Source organism: Sinocyclocheilus grahami, unplaced genomic scaffold (genome assembly GCF_001515645.1).
Source record: "Sinocyclocheilus grahami isolate Dianchi unplaced genomic scaffold, SAMN03320097.WGS_v1.1 scaffold511.1, whole genome shotgun sequence".
NCBI lineage: Eukaryota > Metazoa > Chordata > Actinopteri > Cypriniformes > Cyprinidae > Sinocyclocheilus > Sinocyclocheilus grahami.
The window spans coordinates 700,941-710,637 of NW_015505690.1; the positions used below are offsets into that span (position 1 = coordinate 700,941).

Sequence of the window (9,697 nt, forward strand, 5' to 3'; positions counted from 1 at the left end):
TGCCTTCAGAAAGAAAAAAAATTGTTTTTACTCATAACAAATCAAAATTATATATATATATATATATTATTTTTTTCCCATTTGACCTTGACTATGCATGGATTTGAAACAGTTTTAACAGTTTTTAGATATATATAAAAAAAAGATACATAAACTACAATATTATAGGCCAGATGCGAGGCCCTGTGCATTCTTGGAATAAAACCAAGAGTGCAAACGGTGTCCTTTTAAAGATGAAAACCTGAACAATTTCTTGACAAACTTATATAGACATGTACATGTGCCAACCATGATAAAAGCAGAATTGTTTTCAGGCCATTGAATTATTGAAATTTAATCTAGCATTCATTTTCAGTAATTCAGCAGTTCGTCATCAATGATTCCTTACTTGATTTAGACTTGCATTTATAGCCACATTCTGATTGCAACCTTTCTATTTTTGTCCTCAGATTGGACACATCGAGGGGCAGCCGGAGAGGAAAGGTGTATTTCCCATGTCTTTTGTTCATATCTTGTCTGATTAACATGCAAATGTCGGTCCTCCACCTCCACCAATGGGACATACTTGACTTAGCTGCTGAATCAACAATGCAAGTTTTAGAAGATGGAACCACAATGGAAAACACATCACCTTTCCGACATCAGAGACAAGAGTGTAAATAAAATGTCTAACTTTACCACTGTTACACATACCATTTATTTCAGCCTACCGCACAGTGGCTAGACTGCACCCACTTAAAAGACCAGCACTTTCCCTCCACTATTACTGATACTGTATCTCTGTATATAAGATTGGACATAAATGTGTGTGCGTGTGTTTCACACAAGGATGAGTGTGTGATTTCGTGTAAATGTAGAAACTTGTGTTGGTCTGAAAAGTAAATGTGAACTAGTACTCTACCTGCCAGGAAGTTACAGCTGGGGCCAATTTTGTTCAAATAAGTTGAAGTATTAATGTGGCCATCATCTATAGCAGGGACAGACAGGAGTCGACTTCTCTTCCTAATGGAATAACTGGACTCATAAGTTTGCTGAACATCAGTTTTCAGTTGTTTTTAACATCACATTTCCTAATACACCACTAAAGCATGTCCGAGAGTGAAATATTTGTTTGCTATTCCCCGTTCTTGCTACTCAGTGTAAAAATAATTAACCTGTGCAATGCATACACCATTACCTGTGTCCTTTCACAGGTTGTTTCTATGTGATCCCATATCAGTGTTTGTTTAATCTACACAAGTACTTTTACTACAGTCTTATTGAATGCTCTTTAATACAGCCGTGTTCCATAAACAGAAAGGTCACCCTTCGTCATCTTTAATATTGTGTTTTGAGAGGTCTTGATACTTGAAGTACTTTTGAAATATGGAAAGTTGTTTACTTGGTTTATAGATGTTATATTTTCAAGTGATAGACATGTACTGTATTGCAATTGGAACCTATACTTTATCCATGCTGCCAGTAACCCCATGTTAGATCTCAAGATCAGCTTCATTAGCTGTTCAAATTCCCCCATGAAGGAATATGACCACCGTAGTTTCCAATGTGAGATTTTAGTCAGTCTTGAGTTTATTTTGAAACAAATGTCGTATCGTGTCAGCATAATTCCTTCTGGAAGATGAGATTCAAAAGGAAGCACAGTTGAATTTAAATTTTAATCCTCTTTGGAAAAGGAAAGTCACCCCTTTCTCTGCATTTACCCAGTATTCAACATCGAGGTGAGAATAGGTCTAATGTGCTACAGGTTTCTTTTTGACCGCAGATTCTGAGGACTGTGTCCACTGTCTGAACATGTTCTTCACTTACCATTCCATTATCAATAAAATGGTTACATGTTAAACAAGACTCCACATCTCTCAAACATGACGTTTACTCAAGTTACAACCCACTCAAATGGTAAGAAACTCCCCAGCACTGCTACAAGTGGACTCAAGAGCACACACGCAACAACTGAAGTGAAAACTACTCACTTTATTTGCAGTCCACCAACATACTTTTAATGCTTCTCTACAGCCATGCCAAACCTCATATTGGGCCCAAGGGTCACTTTAAACAACCCAATACACCAGCGACACATTTAAAAAGCAGCTTCACTTCAAGGCAAAATAAAGTGTGGTTACATAAAACTATACAGAAATGTTCAACTTAAAGAGAACCTTTTGGTTCACATACCAAACTGCTGGTAAATAAAGTATTATAAAAGGGACAAATGAGCAACTCATTTTGATACAGGAGCTTTTTGTGATGTCTTTTTAGCTTGGTCTACCTTCTCCACGGACTTGATTACTCCAACAGCAATTGTCTGTTTTAAATCCCTTACAGCAAATCGACCTGACAAAAAAACAAAACAAAGATCACTTCAAAACTGGCTTCTTTCGGCAGTAATGACCATTTAAATCCAGTTCCTTACACAGAGGTGGATAATGAAAGAAGCTCTCCACACATAAGGGTTTGTTTGGGACGAGTTTGACTGTGGCACCATCTCCTGACATCAGATATTGGGACAAGTCCTCCAGTTTCTTCCCTGTATGCCAATCAAGCTTCTCCCTTAGTTCAGCAAAACGACAGGAATCATTACTTGTGACAGTCTAGTACAGGGGAGTAGCCAACCTTGATTTTGCCTGAGTGGTTCAGCATTATCTGTTGAAATACACAAGAGAATCGGTTACACTTTGTCAGTTTGTTCATACTTTACCTCAAAAGCATAGCTACTGTACCTGAGCAATGATGGTGGGTCCTACCGATGGTGGGTCCTGCTGTGCGTTACCTGCTAAATCACCTCTCCGAAGGTTCTTTACAGACACATTTGTAATGTTGAAGCCCACATTGTGGCCAGGGAGCGGTCAACTTTGCTGGTGAGAAGGTTAGAACCATTCCCGGCTTCAAGACACCAGTCTCAGTCTTACCCACAGGGACTGGGGAGGGGAACCCAGTTTAGACTGTCACAGTAGATGTCAAGAGTCCTCAATGGGTTTTATACTTCAAGACCTTACCCATTTGGTAGTTTTACCCTCCACCAATCTTGTAGACATCTTGTAGGGGAAGGTACAGTGGTTTGCTCGCATTGTGTACTGGAGGAAGTAGATGATCAAGCACCTCCAACAAGGTTCGGCCATTTGAGTGGCCTTCTTTCCTCTTGAGATTTCACCCTTTGAACCATAGCATCTGAAACAAAACATGCAAGTAATTGAGGTAAGATATAGTCTATCAGGGGTGCCCAATCCTGTTCCTGGAATCTGCCTTCCTGAAAGTTCAGCTCCAATCCTGATTAAACACCCAACTATCATTTTCAGGAGCACTTGATAATTACAGACAGGAGTGTTGGAGCTGAACTCTGCAGGTAGGTACCTCTACATGAACAGGATTGGTCTAGGTCTTCAAGGCAAGGCTGTTAAGAATGGCATTACCTTTTGGGATGGGGCAATTTTGTGGTTTGTGGATCTCACCACTCCAACCAGAAAACGGTATGAAAGGTACAGCACACATCTCAAAGCCAATCTTCTTGATGAACACAGAAACGTTCTTAACTACCTCATCATAACGTTTCTGGCTAAACGGTGGCTCTGTGAGGTCTATTTTGTTGACACAGACCATGAGCTGTTTGACCCCAAGGGTGTAAGCCAGCAAAGCATGCTCTCTCGTCTGACCATTGCGAGAAATCCCAGCCTCACACTCACCCTTTGCAGCGGAGACAATCAGTAGAGCAGCCTAAGAAGTACAAAAAGATCACCATTTAGGTCAACTTGATTGTATAGGAAGTACCAGAAGAGCTCAACTCCTGAAGATGCATCAATACCTGTGAAGTCCCCGTGATCATGTTCTTGATGAAGTCACGATTACCAGGTGTATTTATGAGTGTCGAATTTCAGCAAGGAAATATCAATTGTTATGCCACGTTCCCTCTCTGCTTTCAGTTTGCCCAGAACCCAGGAAGGAACTCATTCCCATCTTAAATAAAAAAATAAATAACATTCAAACATTCATAAAAGGTTATTAAATTTAATACTAACCTGGTTTGTAGCCTTCTCATACTTCTCAATTGTTCTATGGTCAATTCCTCCACATTTGTAGACGAGGTGACCAGTGGTTGTGAATTTGCCACTGTCTACATGCACTGTAAAAAAAATCTGTATTTTTTACAAAATCATTCTGGCAACCACAGCTGCCAAATTTTTTTTTCAAAAACTACAGATTTTTTTTAGTACTACAGATTTTAATAGCAGTGTGCCTTGTTGAATGTAAACCAGTAAATTCAACAAGGCACACTGCCATTAAAATCTGTTTTGTACCTTTACCATACTGACAACTACCATAATAATGCAGGTGGTAAAAGAGAAAGCCACATGAAGCATCAAAGCTCATCACAAGTAGCTTAGTCACAAGTAGAAGTATATACTAATATATAGAAGGTGCACAAGAGAGTCATTCATGCAAACACAAAACACCATCATGGTAACACACATGATACTTAAATAATGCATTCAACTTTCATTAAACAACAGAAGATGTAACATAAAGCCCAAATATACATAACTAATAACAAAAACTATTTAAAAAAACCTGATTATTTAAACAAAATACTTTCAAATGTGGAGTGTCATGCAGGGAATTCTGGGAATATCAGTTTACAGTTTTTGACTGTAAATTATACATAGATTTTTTATTTTTACTTCTAAAAACTGTAAAATTAACAACATTTTACTGTAAAATTACATGAAATGTCGGGTTAGATATTTTACAGTTTTCCCCTGTATATAGTACGGGAGCTTACTGTTAACCTATTAACAGTTTTTTTTCTGTAGCGTTTTTACAAAATTTTACAGTTAAAATTACACTTATTTTTTACAGTGTGGCCAATTATGATCAGGTTGATATTGATTCTTTCTTTAACCATATTTGCAGATAGTTTAGACCAGGGTTCCTCAAATCTTACCCTGGAGGTCCAATGCACTGCAGAGTTTAGCTCCAACCCTGATCAACCGCAGCTACCTGTGATTTTCTAATGATCCTGAAGACATTGATTAGCATGCTCAGGTGTGTTTGATTAGGGTTAGAGCTAAACTCTGCAGGAAAGTGGATCTCGTGGGCCAGATTTGAGGATCCCTGGTTTATACAATGACCAGTTTTACACAGCAAATACTACACACTCCTTTTTCAAACCATAGTAATTGATTGGTGATAAAGTCCTGGTGTGATCAATAAAGGCAGAAACTGCATTGATGCAATAATAGCCACGTCCACAATGAATTACAATAGGCTAGCTATAACAGATACCACAGGCAACAAAACACATTTGTTTGTGTCTCCATTAAACTGCAGCTTTTAGAATCGTTCTGTATTTTTTTTCTTGACGGCAGTGACATCACTTAGGCCTAATTCAGAATTTAAAATGAGAGCACCAGCCATATGGCCATGTTACTAGTTTTATTCTAGCAACAATAGCTAATAATCAATCATGTATGTGTATAGAAACTATTACTACTAATGTGATTTCTTTTTAAGAGCTGGTGATCTCGGATTAAGGCCTAAGCTTCATGATAAAAATTATAGAACATTTTTTAAATGATAACAATTGTGTTGGAATACGTGGTGAGTTGCTGTTGTACTGTACATGTTTTTTGGAATTAAAATGTTCTCTGTTTTTTTTATTTTTTATTATTATTTAAATTTTTAATCAAATTAGGGTTGGGGTTGATGAATGGCTCAATTATTTTGAATAAGCAAATTTACTGACCAAATTTACGCACAAGTTTCAACATCCATGTTTTGTATTAGCTACAACCTATAGCCAGGTGAAGAAAGTAAACGGCCCTTTTGTGCTTAAACTAATTTACGAAGTTTAGGCATATGTAGCCTACTGAAAGTTGTCAAATGTGGGGAAAACTCTATAAAAATTTCAAGTATCATTTCACGTGACAGACAGTATATGAATGACCAGTTTTACACAGCAAATACTACACACTCCTTTTTCAAACCATAGTAATTGATTGGTGATAAAGTCCTGGTGTGATCAATAAAGGCAGAAACTGCATTGATGCAATAATAACCACGTCCACAATTAATTACAATAGGCTAGCTATAACAGATACCACAGGCAACAAAACACATTTGTTTGTGTCTCCATTAAACTGCAGCTTTTAGAATCGTTCTGTATTTTTTTTCTTGACGGCAGTGACATCACTTAGGCCTAATCCAGAATTTAAAATGAGAGCACCAGCCATATGGCCATGTTACTAGTTTTATTCTAGCAACAATAGCTAATAATCAATAATGTATGTGTATGGAAACTATTACTACTAAAGGTGATTTCTTTTTAAGAGCTGGTGATCTCGGATTAAGGCCTAAGCTTCATGATAAAAATTATAGAACATTTTTTAAATGATAACAATTGTGTTGGAATACGTGGTGAGTTGCTGTTGTACTGTACATGTTTTTTGGAATTAAAATGTTCTGTTTTTTTTTTTTAATTATTTAAATTTTTAATCAAATTAGGGTTGGGATTGATGAATGGCTCAATAATTATTTTGAATAAGCAAATTTACTGACCAAATTTACGCACAAGTTTCAACATCCATGTTTTGTATTAGCTACAACCTATAGCCAGGTGAAGAAAGTAAACGGCCCTTTTGTGCTTAAACTAATTTACGAAGTTTAGGCATATGTAGCCTACTGAAAGTTGTCAAATGTGGGAAAGCTCTATAAAAATTTCAAGTATCATTTCACGTGACAGACAGTATATGTGATTTTGTAACAAAAAAAGTTTAGAGGATGTATTAATCAAAAGTGACATTTATAATGTTTCAATAGTTTTCTGTTTCTGTTCATCAAATACTAATGAAAAAATGTGTTTCCATTTTGGATTTTAGCAGTTCATGCTATTATTAGAGTTTAGTCATTTTTAGGCCTGATTTTTATTAATTTTTTGTTGTTGTTTGTAATGTCAAATCACTTTACTCCAAAATAAAAGTTGCATGCTATGTGTAAATCATCAAATGAATGACCTTGGAGGCAGGGTACTGTGTGCAAAATGGTAAAAAATGTTTAACTTGTAATACACATTGGACTGTGGCAGGCATTGCACACATTGCTTTGCCTGCATGTCAGACTATGAGGGGTAAACATTGTGGCTCTGCTTGTTTAACGGACAGATGAATGTCGTAAATAAAGGTACTTGTAAGCCACTTTTGTGAGGTAACTGACGTGGAAGTGGTAGGTGTGTGCATCAGTGTTTGTTTGTTTAAGAGAAGACTGCCTTAGTAAGCATTTAGATTAATTGTGTACAATTTTATTTAACAGTCCACAAATGAAATTAAAGGCACATTGTGACCTGAACTGTATTGAGTGGTGGGGTTTCAAACTAGTCAAGCTTATGATCATCTCCTTGTGCTCTTGACTCATGGCTAAAATATCAGCTGTAATATTTGTGTGGTGCATATTTCATTGTGTTATCTACAGGTTAGCTGATAGGACACATCATCTTTTGTCAAAAGAAAGAAGGCCTTGCAGTCGGAGCAAAAGTGGAATTTCCTCAGGGAAAACTCATAGTTGAGAAAAGCATTTTTTTGGGGAAAGTTCATGAATTGCTATTCATTGTTAGAGACACCAAGAAATGGTTTGAAAAGCTCAGTTTTCTTTCTTTTGTGTTGACACATTTCCTATTGAAACAGGATGTTGGATTGATACATATCAAAAGGCTGATCCCTTTTTAAAATATCCAGTTTGTCACAGCCATGCAAAACCAAATTAAGGCGCTTCCTTTGCATATATATGGTTGAAAAAGGAATTCAATAATTAAAGGGGTCATGAACTGAGAAATCAATTTTCTTGATCTTTTGACATATAAGAGGTCATGTACTATAAAAAACATCCTGTAAGTTTCAGAACTTAAAACTTTCTTGTGAGTCTAAAAACAGCTTATATTGTTGCCACTCTGCCAAAACGACAGCTTGTGGAATGTGCCACTTTATGACATCATAGTGTGGCTAAACTCCACCTCCACTGAAGAAGATCAACGCCTGCTTCTACATCACTGCCTGTTTAGCCCCGCCCACTGATTCACGTATGTAGTGTAAATAACGAGAGAGGCAAACGCAGGTCTACGCAGAAATCAAATGATAAAGATGGCTCTGAAGACAGGAAGACACTGTGCAGGGCCAAACAGTGAAAAAAAAAAAATTCTGAACCCAACATTAGGAAAGAGTGGATTAGCTTTAATGAAGATCCAGATCGCGTCAGTAAGAACTTGGGGCCCATTCTTCGTACCTCGCTTAATACATCTGAGATGATTTGAAAGATGCCAGATCTTCTAATCGTGATGAACTGATCACTGATCTACAAATTTTCGGATTTGATTAAAATATCTGGATTAAGTTGTCTAAGATTACTGCGCGTTCTCATGTTCCCCGAAAAGGGCAGGTGTATCGATACCCGCAACCACAATCAGCAATGCAGCGATTGGCTGGCGGCAAGACAGCAGTAATGACATCATATAATTAAAAAAGAGACCTGATGAAAAACTTGACAAATTTCTGGACTTTTGTAAGTAAACAGCCAAGCGAACAAAACTACATAAATGGTATAATAGATAAATGAAATGTGCACTGTTTTTATTTATTTTTTATTTTGTACATGATTCCCAATTATTTATATTCACGATTTCTAGTATTTGTACAGGCTTTACATTTTTATTTCAATGTTGTAGTTAGCATTTCATTTAATTTTATCTTTGAAACCCGATTTGTTACGTGACCGCTTTAATGAAATTTTCTTTAGGGTCAAGATCAAGTTATCTGCATCTCCTGCACTCCATCATCAAGCCACTCCCATAGCACCACTCAAATTAATGCACGCTCAGATTAACTGTATAGCACGTGTGTAAGACTCCAGTACAATTATAAAGTAATTATTTTATCATGAATAAATATTTCAATGAGTAAAACTGTCTGTGTCTATATACTACACAACATTATTATATTATTTTTCAATACATTTTTAAATGATTATTATTAAAAATTTCTGTCCCTGGATCAGTAGGGTACTCTTCTAAAAAAAGAAACTCAGTGGCTGAGACAGATTTTAAGTATCAATTCTGCTTAAAAAGATGCAATCTAATTCTGTTTACATGAAATAAGCCTGCTCCCGAGCAGGTTTAAGCTTATGGACCTGTTGCTATGACAGCAACTCCTGGATGTGCTTTGAAGAACCAACTAGGGCTCGGCGATATGGGCAAAAATTCATATCTCTGTATTTTTTGGCCGATTTACAATATATGGTATATATCTCGGTATTTTCGTTTTTGTATTTGGATAAAAAAAAATCTGTTTTTAATATATATATTTCACTTACCGCTAGGCCTGTCGCAATAATCAATATATTGACTTATCGTGCAATATATGTACATGACCTCAATAATTTTTGGTGACGCAATATATTGCCCATTATTTTTCATTAAAAATTAATGTCATCGTGTTTTTTACATTCCACTTGCGCCTGTGTCTTTGCAGCTTCTCGTACATAACGTGTTGTAGTCATGAGGTGCTAGTTCAAATTTTTAAAATGCTTCTACAAAAAAAGTTTCATCTGCAGACATGGCCTTGTTTAGGGATGTGTGTCTTTATGCATACGGACATCTGACTGCTAAGTAGTGATTGTGTTTTTCAGCAATAGTGTGCACCCTTAATTTACAGAGAAAAGAAGG

The 9,697-nt window shown here is 36.6% G+C and overlaps 2 protein-coding genes across 2 annotated transcripts in view; one reads left to right on the forward strand and one right to left on the reverse strand.

Moving 5' to 3' along the window:
• Positions 1-1,483, forward strand: part of asap1b (ArfGAP with SH3 domain, ankyrin repeat and PH domain 1b) — an 86,767-nt gene extending 85,284 nt beyond the window's left edge. The window contains exon 31 of the mRNA XM_016237326.1: positions 450-1,483. Within this exon, the coding sequence (XP_016092812.1) occupies positions 450-524 (75 nt within the window). The 3' untranslated portion in view covers positions 525-1,483. The remainder of the gene's footprint in view (positions 1-449) is intronic.
• A 621-nt stretch (positions 1,484-2,104) lies between these two features.
• eef1a1l3 (eukaryotic translation elongation factor 1 alpha 1, like 3) lies at positions 2,105-4,894 on the reverse strand. Its single transcript, XM_071582298.1, is given in 13 exon segments — positions 2,105-2,331; positions 2,411-2,580; positions 2,582-2,640; positions 2,718-2,840; positions 2,842-2,915; positions 2,994-3,165; positions 3,408-3,431; positions 3,433-3,708; positions 3,797-3,845; positions 3,847-3,930; positions 3,932-3,948; positions 4,011-4,114; positions 4,855-4,894. Coding segments are annotated over 13 exon segments (1,305 nt in total). The 3' UTR covers positions 2,105-2,218.
• Positions 4,895-9,697: the final 4,803 nt, after the last annotated feature.